The 17,609-nt window shown below is 39.2% G+C and overlaps 1 protein-coding gene across 2 annotated transcripts in view; it reads left to right on the top strand.

Annotated features, from left to right (window-relative positions):
• The window catches only part of LOC139723603 (UDP-N-acetylhexosamine pyrophosphorylase-like), a 55,362-nt gene that overhangs the window by 20,015 nt on the left and 17,738 nt on the right, over positions 1 to 17,609 (top strand). For both annotated transcript variants that reach the window (XM_071634835.1, XM_071634834.1), the window contains exons 5-6: positions 501 to 673; positions 17,059 to 17,252. In XM_071634835.1, the coding sequence (XP_071490936.1) occupies positions 501 to 673; positions 17,059 to 17,252 (367 nt within the window). The remainder of the gene's footprint in view (positions 1 to 500; positions 674 to 17,058; positions 17,253 to 17,609) is intronic.

Here is a 17,609-nt window from a genome sequence, read left to right as displayed (position 1 = left end):
GGAAGATAGGGTCTTAGAAAAATAGATAGAATAGATACAGTGTAGATAAATAGATTGATTATTAGGTAGATAGGTGCTTACATAGATAGACAGATATAAATGTTTGCAAAATAACTCCAAAAGTTGTGAACAGATTAGAATGAAACTTGCAGGAAAAGTTGATGATTACTCTAGAAACAGATGGTTCAACTTTTGTAGTGACCCAGGAATTTTTATGGATATTTGAAGGATTTTTGCTCTTTTTACGTATGCACATATAGAGGTCAATGAACTTGGGACTTCTAGCTGTGCGTACTAGAGGTTTACATACGGGCACTATAAAGTGTGTGCTTTGCTTGGGTAGGGCGCCGGGCAGCTGGAAGTGAATGATGTAGCAACAGGCTTCTATATAAAATTCAGAAATTTCATGCATGTTTGGGTGGTTCCAGCTGTTGTCTTGGCAGAGGACTGCGCTCTCAGAGTGCTTCTCTAGTTCAATTTCTTTCTCTTTGTGTGGCTAGACGGAAACGGAGGCCTCTACCGGGCGCTGGGTAACTGCAAGATTCTGGAGGACATGGACAGGCGGGGTGTGCAGTACGTCCACGTCTACTGCGTGGACAACATCCTGGTCAAGATGGCTGACCCTGCCTTCGTGGGATTCTGCATCGCAAAGGGCGCCAACTGTGGAGCCAAGGTGGGTGCTCCAGTAGGGCGGGGCCCCTTATAACACAAGATCACAAATCCCCAGTAATTTTTAGAAAAAAAGAAATGATAATACAAACAACAACAAAAACAAAACAAAACAAAGTAAAACAATACAAAGCAAAGTTATCATGCACATGGATGTATAAGAGTTAACTCTTAACGTGCCATGGTCGCCGATCGGCGACCATAGTCCTGACGTGCCATGGTCGCCGATCGGCGACTAAGAAGAGCAAGAAAACTCCTGCTCATTAAAATGTTTGTGGTATCATAATTACTTGCACTATGAAACTGCCATTGATATATAATGATAGCAGATAAGTGTATCTATCGTTTGAACTAAATATTTGTGTATGCTTACATAGGATTTTTTAGAGTAAATTCATGATTTTTCGACAAGGTATGTTTTCTTCGCGCCGGGAAAATTCGGCGTGAGCTGTGAGCTGTGTATAAATCAAAAGTCTCATTGGTAAACCACGCGTGTGTACGCTATTGAGTCTGCGTGTCTTTTCTATGAGGTTCCAGTCGTCTTGTTCCGCTTGGATGCTGTCCTGCGGGACGGCTGAAAGCATGCTTTCATTTTGTCCCTCAGAGAAGGTCAGCTTTTATTTTGACGGTCAAGCCTTTCATCCTTTTGTCTGTTTGATGTACTGTAATCGTCCCGACGCTTACATACAATCAGATACAAAAGAAGAAAACGCCTTTGTCCTTGTGTATGCACGCGTACCAGCAAGCGAAAACTTGACTCGTGAACTAAGCCGCACGGCACATCCATATAATTTGCGTTGACGTGATCGTCATTGTTTTTAGCCTGTCATTGCCGGTCTCCTTGTCCAAATGAAAGTGAATACCAGGAGAAATTTAGGTTGGCGTACTTTAGGACTAAAGACAGAATGGTAGAAAAAGAGGGGGAGGTGAAAAGGGTATAAAAATACCCAGGTATAGTCCCCTTTTGTGTATGAATGTGTCATTACATAATATCATTAGCGCTAGAAAGAGTTCGATATACACACCTTGAGAAAGGGAAGTACTGAATACATAATGCAGCTGGTATGGTAGTGCCCGACATCATAGTAATTTCGTACGCATATTTCTGCGTACTTACGATCTTCAATACTCGCGGGACCTCGTAGACTGGCCTCACAAATCGTTTATAAGGACCGAAACCGCAAAAATAGAATGCAACACAAAAATGCAAAAACGTTAAGAAATTCACATTTTACCTCAGATTTAGAAGAAGATGTCGATTTATCGCAAGATTTTATCATGGGAACTATTCAAAATGTTCGTATTAGACATTTTGCGGTGAGAAAAAAAAAATGAGCCTCATTAGCCGATTCTTTTTCTCTTTGTCCTCCCCTCGGTAAGAATACTAGTAGGTACATGTAGTGAACCTTGGGTAAGAATTGTGGTTCTGGTGCAAGAACAAGATGTGAAAGCATTGACTATGCCATTACGAAAATCATGTACCTAATTATAATGCGATTTTTTTTTTTTTTTTTGCGGTTGTAAAAGACAACTTTTGATTTTTTTTTAATTTTTTGGAGAGAAAGATATACTTGAAGCCTATTCTCCAAAAACCTGAGTGAATAATTTGCGTACTTTTGCTGAATTCGTATTTTCAGGACTTTGTGAATAACCGGTGTTATTTTTTGCCGACATTTCATCCACTTTGTGCTGAATTCAAAGCCACAAAAAAAAAGGCGTTCGGTGATACGATCCGCTCTCCTACTGTATACATAGTAAACGATTCATAGACATTCACAAAGCACACATCGCGATAGCTAATGTCCTATCTTTTTGGCCCTTTGTATGCGTTTATTGTGTACTTTCTTCTGACGATAAGTGTCCCATGTTTTGCAAAATGGTAAAGTGCTCAACAAAACTAGTCAACAAAAGGAATTCCAATGTTGACATTGATCAAATCCAAAAACGTACGTGAAGGACTTTCCAAGATAGCGGAAGTCATTCAAACTGACTAAACTCTCACTAAAACCCTGTGGACTTACGAACCTTGCGATATGTCTTTATTTCTTCTTATTGTTGTTGTGTATCAATGAGCTCCTCATATACTTGGCGAGCAACTCTCTTGCACTTCCTCTTCTACAAAATTTCGTGAATAAATTTGGCAAATACAACAGATCACAGTACTGTAGGCTGTCTTACTTGACACCTGACGCTGTTTTACGTAATTTGTGCAAAGTGCAACGTGATTTTGACCTTTTTTTAGCTTAGCTTTTTTGTTCTAATCTAAGATAGAACTAAGTGTACCCGTATAATCAAACCTTTTGTTGTGGAACTTGCCTTGATTCTTGTTTGTGTGTTGTTTGATATGTGTGTGTGTGTGTGTTCTTTTTTTTTTTTTGGGGGGGGTACTATCCATACAAACGATCAAGACGCAGCCTTTTTCAATATTCAATAATTGGTGCAATTTGGTCATACAAGAATGTCGTTAACTCAAATCTTTACTTCACAAAATAAGTGAAGAAGTCGAGGTAAAATTATTATATCTCTCTATGATATATGAATAACTTCAAATTATTGTTGTAACGTTAACCTCAATATCCATCTGTCCCTTCTCTCTCTCTCTCTTTCTGACAGAATCGCTTTGTCTCTCAAACTCTTGTTGTTACTAATACCCTATTGGCGAATTTCATTTCTTCTTTTTTTTCTCTCTCTCTCTTTTTTTTTTTTTTTTGGGGGGGGGGGGAGAACTATATACTCTAAAGAGGAATTGCTGTACAAGGCTTCGTGCATTGTTTCTTCGTACCTTGCGTCTCGTATGATTTGATGCGGATATAAAAACTGTTAGCTTACATGTTGACGTTGTTGTACAGTACGTTTGCATGGAGTGTATGATTTGATGAATTCCTTTGTTGTGCATGTTTTCAGCTTCGCTTATTATACTTTTCCAACCTTACATGCAACTAAGTGTGCTAATAATCATACTCTTGCTTTGTTTGTATGTGTGCTTTTGAGTCTTGTTTGTCGGTTGTTTATTTGATTTTGTGTTTTTAGGCGAAGAAGAAACTGACGACCTCGATCTATGTATGTATACAATATATATATATATATATATATATAGAGAGAGAGAGAGAGAGAGAGAGAGTAAGAAATATACGCATATAATATACTTATATATTTATATATATTTATGTATGTATATATACATATATATATATATGTATATATATATTATATGCACACATGTTTATTATTATTATTATTATCGTTATACTGTATGTCATAGATAACTATTTTTGGAACGTCGAGTTCCATTTCCATTCGTCACTTTCTCTCTCTCTCTCTCTCTCTCTCTCTCTCTGTCTTTCTGGCAATAGTATTCTCTCTTCAAACTGATCTCACTCCACATATACAACCTGTTACTGAATATACATTGCACCTTCTCTCGTCAATATCTCTAGATACTACTAGTATCCTTCAGTAGTTACATACACTTCAGTTTTGCAATCTCACTATAATTGATCAGCTTTGATCTGACATTACACACTCAGCAACGCTGATTAAATTACAAATAAGAAACAGATGAGTATAGTTTATCTCTTTCACTCGTCACTGTGAATAATGCTTTATTTTCAATTCCTCATTCACACGATGACTAGTGATATCCGGAAAAGAATTCACTGCTCTTACATTGACAACTTACATGCATGTAATATGTGGTGATATGACAATTACTTATTCAAATGCGATCGTGGAACTCGCTGTAAAATCATGACAGCGGCTACTTATTGTTGAAGAGCCAAGGAATAATTACACAATGACATAAATAACCCCACATAATCTAAAGTTTGATAAGATACACCATTGAATTCATAAACACAATATACCATCGAGATTCAGAATTGCCACTGACAAGTATACATTGTAAAGTGTAATGAGCACTACACAAATCCATAATTCCATAATTTGTCGGACATATGTATGTATACAAAATAAATTACTAGTACAAGTTGATAATAAACTAGTGCTAGTGGCACAATCACTGGCATATCACTGGTTACTCATGGGGATCGATTTGACCCATAATATCAACCTTTTCTGATAATACAAGAACTTGTGAGCTACATCTCAATAAATTATCACATTGTCATTGATATTTTGTGTATAACCATATCATCAATATGAACGTTTATCTCTTTGTACAGTATTTGATTTTTTTAATGCTATTAATTACTATTTCGAAGACTTACGGATAATAAATAACCAATCCTTACAATTACGGGAATATCACCATTATTGAAATGTACATACATTGTGTGTACACTGTAAATAGGCAATGTAATATGAGAGATAACTTGGCAGAGAAATTCATGTCTAAAGATTTCACGTTACCCTGGCTAATGACATAATCATTGGTAACTGGGATCGATTTGACAGACAATAACCACCTGGTTTTGTGTACATGCAAATGAGTACAAGTGAGAGTACACGGAACGTTTCTTTTGGGGTGAAGTTCAGACAGATATCGCGATTATACTTCAATACATCTCAGTCTTGGATCGTAAAACCAATAATGTCCATGTAATTACAATGAATCATGCACCTGGAAATGCTTGCCATCTGTGAGCTGTAATTTGAACATGCATATTCTATAAGCAACGGTAGACAGGCCTATACACGACAAGTTCATGACATTGTTTAGAGTTCATGTCATCAGAAGACTCAGTGTTTGTGACCTATGATCGGAAATCTTTTCTGGTGTGGTAGATCTCGAAACACGGGATGCAACACATAGCAAGTCCACATTGTCGGCAGTATGTCCTCGTCTGTCTTCGCCTTCCCCTCCTGCGGTCCGAACACACGTAGCAGTCAGGACGATGTTGTCGATCTTCGAACTCTGCTGGGAAGTGGCGCTCAGTCAGTCTTGCCTCGTTGTCGGCGATGGGAGGTGACGGTGTCCGACGATAGCGAGATGCTCTGTAGCCGTTCAGCAGACCCTCAATCACCCGACATCTGAAGTCGCGCGTGGACATCTTGTGGCCAGCCATGCGAAATGCGATGTAAGCGTTCACGAGAGCTACTTCCATGGTGAAGTGGTAGGTTACGCGGTATCCCTTGATTTTCTTATGAGGGTAGCGGTAGTAGGACATGCGTTGATCCATTTTGTCCACGCCGTTCATGAACCTGTTGTACACGTCAACAGTTGCTGGCTTCTGAATCGTACGGCGACCTCCTTCGGCGTTCTTACTCCGTATCTGCTTCTGTTTGAGATCGTTGCTGCTGACGGTCGACAGCACGTTCACGAGTTTCACGTCATGCCAAGTCACTGCTGACATCTCCCTCCCTTTGGCGAAAAACACGGGATCGTCACCTTTCGCAAGGTGCAGACCACCACGTCGGATCTCTTCTGGAAGTCCTCGTCGGTTGCTCCTCACCGTTCCACAGGCTCCAAGTCCGTTCCGTGACAGATCCTCGTAGAGCTTTACGGAACTATAATAGTTGTCCATCACGATCACGCGATCCGTGTTGTAGAATGGCTCCGTCAGCTGTTTCACCAGGGCTTCAGTGGCGCTGTCCCCATTGTCTTGTCCCTCGGCTCCGACATACTGCCGCCACCGCAGACAAAATCCCGTTTGGGCGTCACAGAGCATCCAGAATTTTATCCCCCATTTCCGTGGTTTGTTTGGGATGTACTGTCTGTAGGAGATTCTTCCTTTGAACGGCGCCAAGCTCTCGTCGATTGACAGGTATCCCCCGGGAAGGAAATGCTCAAGGTACGTCGGCTGGGACATATCGATGAGGGGGCGCGTCTTGTGAAGGGGGTCGAAACCGGGCTGTCCACGGGGCACGAGCTTCTCGTTGTCATTGAAATGAAGGAAGGTGTTCAATAGCTGAAATCGATTCCTGGAAATGACGTCGGCAAACCCAGGAGTCACTAAGATGTCGGAGTTCGTTTCCCAGTACTGAGGCACAGATGGCTTTGACACCAGTCCCATCGCTATTTGAAGTGCGGTGAAAGCGCGTATCTCCTCCTCATCGGTGTCCAGCCATACGCCGAATCGAGAAGCCTCTGGGAGGGGCGCTGGGCAATCGAAGAATTGTTGCGCATACTTGTTCGTTTCATCTGCTATGTGGGCAAAGATGGGAGTCGGATAGAACTTCGTAAAAAAGTCCACTGGCTCCAATCCTTCAGCGTCGAAAAGTAGTCTGGGTTGGTCGTCATACACTCGTCGACTTGACTTGAATCGCTCGTCAGGCTCAAGTCTCCGCCAATCGTGATCGGAGAGTGGTTCAGCATGAGTTGTTGGATGAGGCGGAGGTAGATCATTGAGGTGGTCATCGTCACCTCCATCAGCTTCGTCGCCTGACGAGTCTTCAAACAGTGATTCACCGTGCTCTTCAAACTCCGGGAGAAGACGTGAGGAATCACGTTCTTCTGTGCTTTCACTGCTACGAGATGATTGCGTGTCTTCTTCCCAGTTGTTATCTACAATATCCTCGATTTCGAAGTCAGAGTCCAACATGAAATCACGGACCTCTTCGGCAGTGAACTCACGCCTTCGCCGTTTTCTCGGTGGAGCCATAGAAGCGAGCACACTTTAGCTCATTCAGGAGAGACTGATAGAGTATTTAGAGATTATGAAGCAGTAACGTTGTTGAATCGCAGGAGAGATCGAGATAAATGATGATCACTGGCAATTTCCCCCTTCTTATGTAAGTCAATGTGATCAGTTCGGGTGATAGAATAGCAGGATTAAAACTATCAACGTTCGATACCTTCGCCAATCACGTATAAGCAAAGGTTATTATAGCTCTAGAATAAAACTTTCGTTTGAAAGACCTGAAAAGAAAGAGTACCGCCTATTTCCAAAACCTAACCCATAATAAAGACGCGGCACGCGTGAATAGATGTTTCATGGCCACCGCCACCTCACCGCGGATACAATAAGAGTGCCTTATTTGCATAGATGAAAGCGCCTACCGAAAGACCGCCACAAACAAAAGAAGGCCTTGACACCCAACCTTGGTCATGGTCTATTACATTTCGAAAAACATGTGTCAGTATTTTGTTGGTCAAACTATGGAAATACATGAAAATATCCTGTCGAAACAAGAATATCGGTCTGTAAACACTCGTAAAATAATTGGGAATGAATGTTTTGAACTGGCAGTAATTCAATTGCGAATGTCAACCTTACCTTTTCCCTGTTATATTGTACCTTTTCTCCCAGCAGATTCAAACGCGTTAATAATTGTGACAAACTATAATTATCATGCAGTTGATTTTAGTCAGTAAATCTAAGTTTCATCAAATATGTCAGCGAACTAAACATTGTAATAAAATGAAGTACATTCATTTCAATAAACCATTACCATGTCGATTTAAAAGACACATGTACATTATATATATATATATATATATATATATACACTCATATATACAGAGTGGGAAAAGATAAAGGCATTCATGGACGTATAGATAACGTACATGTTTCACGTATATACAGTATACACACATTCGTTGAACTACGTTCGTGAATGCCCTTATCTTCTCACCCTGGATGAATAATGAAGTAGCTACATGTACACTTGTTCTGTACAAGGTCGAGGCGCCTTCTCTTTCTCGCTCTGTCTCTCTCATTTCATATATATATATAAGTAACAAAAGATAAGTAACAAAAATACAATGAATAATACAATAATGTAAAATGAATTTTGTTATTGTTCTCTCAGTATCAACACTTGAGAAAGGGCGGCGAGACGCTCGAAAATTTGTGTGAAGAAATAAACCGTTGGTGAATACAGCATGAACTTTGTTACAGCTTTGTTACTTATCTTTTTATCTTGCCAACACGTGGGCTACCTTATCAACATATATATATATATATATATATATATTATATATATATATATATTCATATTTTTAATACACATATGTGTATCTTTATAATATTAATAATTTTGCCTTATTCTGTTCAAATGTATGCAAATTGGTTGCTTTTTTGCGCGCTTCTTTGTGTTTACGTCCCAAGCCCTTGAAAAGACTGGTAACTCCGTCGAAAGCTTGGGAGAGTAAAAGGCTATTAGTGAACATTACTGCAACGTCTGCGAGCAGTCTTTCCCGTCACACCTACACATAAATATAATTCAGCACCCACAACGTAGGGAGCCAAGCCCGCTTCACCTTATATGTTGTATATATATGATTATATATAATGAAACAAGTTTTAGTCCGCGTGTTGGTACCAGTAGGTATAGAAAAGATGTGAAAAAGTAGAGTGGTAATGCATTTTTGACAGTCTTCATCTTCATCATCATTTTTTCTGTCTACATGTATATAGAAATATATATATACGTATATATATATATATATATATACTATACCAAAATATATGTATCTTACATACAATTATAAATTCAGCAATGTTATAACAACTGCACTTGATAACCTAGGACGGCGCTTCTTCTCTGTCATAATAGTATAGGACAAAATATGTACCATTGTAAAGCAGAACATAAAAATGCTTCTCCTTCATGCTTCAGTCAGATTTTTTATCCCGTTTTGCAAAGCTTCTTCAGCATACATAATACCGTGTTGTTGTAGCCTATAAGAAAAGCAATCAGCTTTTGTGAGAAAAAGGAAAGAAAGAACACAGACAAGTTTCAAACGTAAAACTTGCCATTTCATCTCTCTCTCATCTTGACCACACAGTTGGTATAAACACGAACTAAAGATTTGCCACGCAAACGCTAAGAGGCACGGCTAATCAGGCAGGATCATTATGTTCTGAACTATGCGCGACACAGCCAACAGCCATGATCATTGTCCAACCACGGGAGGCTGCGCCGTCTTGATGTTAGCGTCGCCGATCTGAAGAACTCGCTGTCTACCACAGATCAGAATTGAAGATCTCGGGTAGTAGAATACCCATTTCCATGAATTTTGGATACTAGAGGTATTCACATGTGCATAAAAAAAATCACACTATCGATCGAGATAAATGATGATCACTGGCAATTTCCCCCCTTCTTATGTAAGTCAATGTGATCAGTTCGGGTGATAGAATAGCAGGATTAAAACTATCAACGTTCGATACCTTCGCCAATCACGTATAAGCAAAGGTTATTATAGCTCTAGAATAAAACTTTCGTTTGAAAGACTGAAAAGAAAGAGTACCGCCTATTTCCAAAACCTAGCCCATAATAAAGCAGTTCGGGCACGCGTGAATAGATGTTTCATGGCCACGCCACCCTCACCGCGAATACAATATAAGAGTGCCTTATTTGCATAGATGAAAGCGCCTACCCGAAAGACCGCCTCAGACAAAAGAAGGCCATGATATCCAACCTTGGTCATGGTTTGTTTACATTCGAAAAACATGTGTCAGTATTTTGTTGGTCAAACTATGGAAATATATGAACTTATCCCGTCGAAACAAGAATATCGGTCTGTAAACACTCGTAAAATAATGGGGAATGAGTGTTTTGAACTGGCAACACCCTCAATTGCGACTGTCAACCTTACCTTTTCCCTGTCATATTGTACCTTTTCTGCCAGCAGAATCAAACACGTGATGATTGTGACAGACTATATTATCGCGCAATTGATTGTGGGCTGTAAATCTAGGTTTCATCAAGTATGTCAACGAACTAAATATTGAAAAGAAATTAATTATTCATTTCAATAAAGCATTGTCATGTCGATTTAAAAGATATACATACATACATATATGCAGAGTGGAATAGATAAAGGCATTCATGGACGTATAGATAATTCAACGTACATGTTCCACGTATACACACATTCGTTGAACTACGTTCGTGAATGCCTTATCTTCTCACCCTGGATGAATAATGAAGTAGCTACATGTACACTTGTTCTGTACAAGGCGCCTTCTCTTCCTCGTCTCTCTCTCTCTCTTATATGTATAATATATATATATATATAATATATATGTATATATATATACAGCAACAAATAGTTTCTTCTCGGAGTCCTAAGAAAGTATAGATTCACTACAGTAGGTCAATATAAACTCCGTTGGAGACGTAAAGTGTCAAATGTATTGACTTGACAAAGCCCTATGGGCGAAAATGCGTCAAATTTATGTCTCCAACGGAGTTTATATTGACCTACTGTTGTGAATATATATATATATATATATATATATATATATATATATATGTATATATATATATATATATATATATATATATATATATATACCTTTATATACGATTTTGCCTTATTCTGTTCAAATGTATGCAAATTGGTTGCTTTTCTGCTTTTGTGTTTACGTTCCAAGCCCTGAAAAAGACTGGTAACTCGGTCGAAAGCTTGGGAGAGTAAAAGCTATTAGTGAACATTACTGCAACATCTGCGAGCAGTCTTTCCCGTCACACCTACACATGAATATAATGCAGCACCCACAACGTAGGAGGCCAGCCGCTTCACCTTGTATGCTATATATATATATAGATTTGATTATGTATTATGAAACTCATAGTCCGCGTGTTGGTACCAGTAAAGAAAGATAAACAAGTGGTAATGCATTTTGACAGTCCAACAGTGCTATTTATTAGCACATTCGGACTTTCAAAATTCATTACCATTCTACTTCTTCATCTTTTCTACCGACATGTATATAGAAGTATATATATATATATATTGACAGTAATGTTATAACGACTGCGCTTGATAACCTAAGACGGCGCTTCTTCTCTGTCATAATAGTATAGGACAAAATATGTACCATGTAAAGCAGAACATAAAATGCTTCTCTTCATGCTGCAGTCAGATTTTTTTGTTTATTCCGCTTTGCAAAGCTTCTTCAGGATACATAATACCGTGTTGTAGCCTATAGAAAAGCAATCAGCTTTTGCGAGAAAAAGGAAAGAAAGAACACAGACAAGTTTCAATCATAAACTTGCCATTCATCTCTCTCATCTTGACCACCAGTGGTATAAACACGAACTAAGATTTGCCTCGCAAACGCTAAGAGGACGCTAATCAGGCAGATCATTATGTTCTGAACATGCGCGACACAGCCAACAGCCATGATCATTGTCCAACACGGGAATCTGCGCCGTCTTGATGTTAGCGTCGCCGATCTGAAGAACTCGCTGTTACCACAGATCAGAATTGAAGATCGCGGGCAGTACAATACCCATTTCCGTGAATTTTGGATACTAGAGGTATTCACATGTTCTTAAAAAAAATCAAACTATCATTTTTTAGCTCTGTATTATTCAATTTCAAACAGATTCAAATTCTGTCCATTCCAGTTGCATTACTCCTGTCTCGATACCGGTGGGACGTGGCTGTTGTGATGCCCATAACCATCCTCCATCATGTCTATAGCAACGTGGATTGACTGTATGCATTGTGCCAACGATTTTCGTGTACATTTTTCAAGAAGTGATTATGTCAGTAATGCATCTAATTGTTATCAAAAAAAGAAAATCAACAGCTGTATACAGGTACTTGAAATACGTGGGGTACCTTGTATGAAGAATGTGGTAATGACAGGGTGTTGAAGGAAGGCCTCTGATTTCGACGGACTGTGAGAAAAATAGGAAATGATTATCATTAGCGCAGATAGGGTCTTTACCAAGAAAGAAGAGTCAATCAGAGCAACGTACAGAACAGAAACCAAGAATTCAAGAGACCTCCCTGATGGTAGCATAAGTTGTGAAGATTTTGCATGTTCAAAGAAAGCTTTAGTTCAGAATAAACGCAGTATAAGCATATACAAACTTCGCCTTTTGTGAGAGTTCTTTTCGGTCGACTTTCAAATGCAGTGAGCATCGCGGAGCTGCAAGAAAACGATACATGTTTTATGAAGACTAGAAGAGCCCTATGATAGTTATAGTCGAAGCCTGTGAATGAAACTTATATACTAGCGTGACACCTACGCTTTATTGAACATGGTTTGAGTTTTTAGGTCAGTAAAACACGTTTCCAAATTAATCTTTGACAGGAATTACTTCGACTCCCTTTGCCTATAGCATATTTTGCTTCATTTCTGTGCACAACAAAATATGAGTTTCAGTACCACCTGTGTTCTGCATTCATTCCTTGAAACCCTTCAGTTTGTAGCGAAATGAAGCATCATCCTATATGCATCCTACAGCATACGAGTGATTGCATGGATGTATACGAAACTACAAACGTGAAAAACAGCTCATTCTGTATTTGGCGTGTACATGCATTCATTTATTATGTATAATTATTATCATCATTGAGCGTATCTAATTGAACTCATGAACCAGACGGCGAAAACTTCCCCCTTCCTTTGCAGCGATAGTGATTACTATTGACATTGAGATTATCGTAACTTCACAGTCAATTATGCCTAATGTGAATAACAAGTCAACGATCAGAAATGAAGAAGTTGAGGGGCAAGATATAAAGAGAGAGTGAGGGAGAGAGAAAGAGAGGGTGAGACAGAGCACATACTTTGATTTATGCAAAGGCACGATCAGTGATCGAAATCATAAAAATTGATAAAGAAAAGTATGAATAATGAAGCTAGCATTCTACGCTACACCGGGACGACTGAACTTCGACAGTATAGAGTGTAAATACTGTTTCTGCTAGAGAAAAAGATGACACTCTGAGTTACAAGACGTGTAGTGAACAGAATTAGCAGCAATAAGAAAAGCGCCTCAGATCTTCCGACAGAAGATAGCTGTATTGACTATACTGCTGAATAACGTAAACTAATCAGGAGCGATTAGCGAGTAAGGAGACGTAATTTCAAAAGAGAGATAATGACATCAAAAAAGCCCACATTAGCAGAGTTTCTAAAGGTTGTCTTTATGTTTGTAGTTTCTTTTCGTTGTTTGTTTGTTTGATTGATTGACATCTTGTTTCTTTGCTTGATATTTTGTTGCCCCGGCGGCTCAATCCCACTTACCAGCATTGCCTTCTTCTTTATAGCTGCTACACGGGTACGATGATTTTTGAAGTCCTTTGATTCTCTCTTTCTATCATTTTGCATCATGGTAATTTTGTTGGAAAGATTTTAGTTTTTACTGCACCTCAAATGTTTTCCCTTATGTTTTTTTTTTTTTACCTCAAATAACGTGATCATACTAATCATATAATGTTTAACAATTTTATATATATTTTCTTTTTTTTTTCAAAACATAAGGATGCGTGCTTGACTTGATCATATTCTTTGATGTGTGGATGCATGACTTTCGCGACGGATGAGTGCTAGACTTTACATTCTGATTTTGCAGTTTTCTCCGATATTACTAAGGTTGTGAGACGTTAGCGGTTAAAATGTCGGGAAATGAATCTGCCGTCATGCGAAGGTCCAGCATCAAAACACTTTTCCGAAGTGAAGTACAATTTCTGGGATACCTCTAATATCGCTGATATTCTGTTTGTAAGTGTTACCCAACACCCAATGTACCGATCACGTCAAAAAGCAAAGTAATAGATTTTTTCACATGGTCATAATATTGGTGCGATACGAAAATGAAACTCACTAAGCTCCAAAATAATTTCAGTAAACAATGATATTGTTACCGATCAAAATCTTTTGAAATATTCAGAAATACGCAAACCAAAAATCACTCTCTCCATTTCTTTACGCCTCCCCCCCCCCCCCCCCCCGAATCACCGCACTGCAGTGCACGCAAATGAACTATCAGTAACCTTTGTTTATTTCATATGGATGTGTAGTTCTTGGTCTGTGTGCCATTATGTCCTTCATTTTGAAATAGACTAATTAGTTTGAGAATTTCATATTCCTACAAAACGATGTTCGCATACAGTTCGCGGGAATATTAGACCTAGATGAGGGTCTGATTGCTCTTCAAAATCTGGTGAACGTTTCAGAATGAGGATTATGTAGATATGTGTAGTGCTATATTTTCAAATTCCACTTTGTTCCACGTATCTGGTTTCAGCCAGCGCTAGGCGCAACAAGCACGTGGCTTCAACTGCAGGTTTCAGCGGCTGTCCTCGTGGTGCTGTGAGTAAATCGCTTGTTGTGAGCCAAACACGCGTCGTTGTTATGAAGTTACTAAGGTTACACTTTAGTCATGCCGCGATCGCTTTGGTGGTGGGTAGCTACGCAAAACAAGGAACTGACCATTGATCGATTACTCGTAGACTTTTGATGAAATAATAAGGAAGGCATGCGCCGCATTGTCAATAAGATATTTTTTGGTCCGACAGTGTAGCACATTGTTCAAGGCATCCTCGGATTATCTCCGCCTGTGACCATGGGCTCGCACGCCAACGAGCCCCTCACCGACAAAGGACTGCCGATTTCAATAGGGGCACGCTCGCCCCTCACACTAACAAAAGAGGGATTACTGTTGGCACTTCCTGCTCAAATGGATAAAAGAGTGGAAAGACTCTCCTCCAAGACCCGGGACAATTACCTTTACTCTCAAAGAGGAACCGGGACTAAATAACCAAAGTTTGGGAATGAACTACTCGGTCAAAAAAGTAAATTGCATGGGCAAAACAAACTGCGAATATCTTTGAAAGTATACGACTCTAGTTGACAAATGTGGTATCATTCGAAAGAAAAAATGTATATCTAAAACTTTGTCACAGAGTCAAACACACGTTCTATTGAAGAAAATTCACAATTAATTCTTCCTTTTCATGCTACCCAAAATTTCTTAATAATTTTTTTATGATATGATTTCTTTCAGCAATATTTCAAATTAGGATAAATATTACTGCAAACTGACGACATGGCACGAAAGAATTACCATTTCTCCACATTTTTTGTGCAGACAACATTTCAAAACAAGCAGTAATTACAGAGATATGACAGTTTGAAATTACCCTGTCTATCCAGATTCGGAGCTTCCGAGCACTGGCTAAAAATCTCTGGCACGTTAGGGGTTTTGGGCCTGGCACATTAAGAGTTAAAATGTTTAATGTGATTTCAGATTTTTTTACTCTGCCCAAACCCTTTGGACCAATGTCAATTCAAGTGGATTGAAATGTTCACAGTGTGAATGCACTTCAGACTACGTTTTTTCATATTTTAAAGTTTCATTTTTTTTTTTTTTTGCACGTACAATGTACTCTGACACCCCTGCGTGCTGGAGATTAATCTAGTCTGGGTCAGATTCTGATAAGAGGAGATTGCCTACCTTAACCCTATTAAGGCCGGGCTTTTTTGGGTGTTCTGTGGCCGGGGAGGGGTTGATTCAACCCCCCCCCCTGAGATCTCGGCCGTCGATCGCGCAATTGCCATGAAATTTGGCACGTGCATTACCTGTGGCGTAATCTACCAAGCTATACAAAAAGAAATGGAAATTTTCGTCATAATGATTAATTATGCTAATATATGCATAAAATCATACATTTTGCTCTAAATCAGAAAGTAAAGCTCCTACAATCGTAATTTTTGGTGAAAACATTCTTTGTAGCATTCCTAACAATGTAACTGGAAAAAAAATTTGGTATCAAAATCAATTTCTTATGTATTTTATTGTTTTATGAATTTCTTATGTATTTCTTTGTTTTTTCGACCTTTTGTTTTATCATTTTTTTTCCACAAAATTTATGACAGAACCTATTTCAAGCATAATTATGCTAAAGTTAATTAATTTCAGCCTGTGAAAGTGAAAATAATCATATCTTCAGAATAAGAAGAGAAAACTCCATTTGCATAGACTTTATACACAAAATCACGTTTTTGAGCCATTTTCGGTCTGACAGGCATGTATAAAATGTTATGCAGCGTCGTAAAGGTATGCGCGATTTTCGCGAAAATGGTGTTAAAAGATGCGCGAGACTTGAAAGTAAAAAGTCAGCGAACGGCGCGGTCAAAAAAATTCGCGCAGCGGAATAGGCGCGAAAAATGTCGAGGGGGGGGGGTTGATTCAACCCCCCCCCCCCCCCCCCCCCCGGCCTTTTTAGGGTTAAGATAAAATATGACTCATTAGAATTAGATAAACTTTTTGGTGGATTCCATGTGCCAGCCCCTGTGTAGACAAAAACTATACACAACTGTTTGGTTTTATATCATACACTGACATGTGAGATGCAATTTGGCCCTGTATTGTATGGCTGTGGAAACTACATTCTGCTCTAGGCGATAATGATAGAACGGTAGTAATGATGTTGGTTACAACCTTTTTCCGGTTGTAATATGTTGCATTTGAATTCCCGAGGTATGTCAATGCAAATTACATTGTTGTCCTTGTTGGAGACAAAGCTCAGATGATTAAATGTTGCAGTGGTGCTGTCATCTTTGCCTACCCAAAATACACACACACACACAAACATACATATCGTAGGTGAGCAGACATCAAAATGTGCTTGATTTATGTACAGTCATTTCAAGTATTGAATATGGTGTTAACATTTTACGACTCACTCCCCCTCCCCCCTTCCACCACTCCCCCAAACTTGATCCATTCATACAGGTGGTGGAGAAGGCCTACCCAACGGAGCCGGTCGGAGTGGTCTGCCGGCTGGACGGTCAGTACGAGGTGGTGGAGTACAGCGAGATCACGCTGTCCACGGCTGAAAAGAGGAACGAGGATGGCCGACTGATGTTCAGTGCCGGAAACATCTGCAATCATTTCTTCACGACAGATTTCCTGCGCAGCGTCGTCAAGTAAGAGCACAACTTTCCCTACTAAAATTGTATCTCATGCTTTCTGACACATTAGTTTTTTGCTTTTAAGCGGACAGACTTGTCATTTTTTACTTTTTAGCTGTCTTGGTTTGTTTGGTGATCAGAAACTGTCATAAAAATCGCTTGTTGAGGTATAATAGTTTGATGATATCTTTCAAGGCTTTTGCAGTGTCTTGAAAAAGTGTCATGTTCTGACCATCCTGAAACATAGTCGTTTTGGGTATCTTTTTCAATTTTATAAGTTGTCTTGTTTGATGACATGAGTTTGCAGTGTACAGTTGTGTTTGCTAATACTGTGTAGGTACGGAGATATAGATAAAAAACAGAAAGATATAT

The sequence above is a fragment of the Diadema antillarum genome, unplaced genomic scaffold (genome assembly GCF_040938485.1).
Source record: "Diadema antillarum isolate AM-2024a unplaced genomic scaffold, OU_Dant_1.0 scf00000196, whole genome shotgun sequence".
NCBI classification, from domain to species: Eukaryota; Metazoa; Echinodermata; class Echinoidea; order Diadematoida; family Diadematidae; genus Diadema; species Diadema antillarum.
The sequence above is the reverse complement of the archived record's forward strand: the minus strand, read 5'-3'. Positions and strand labels throughout refer to the sequence as shown.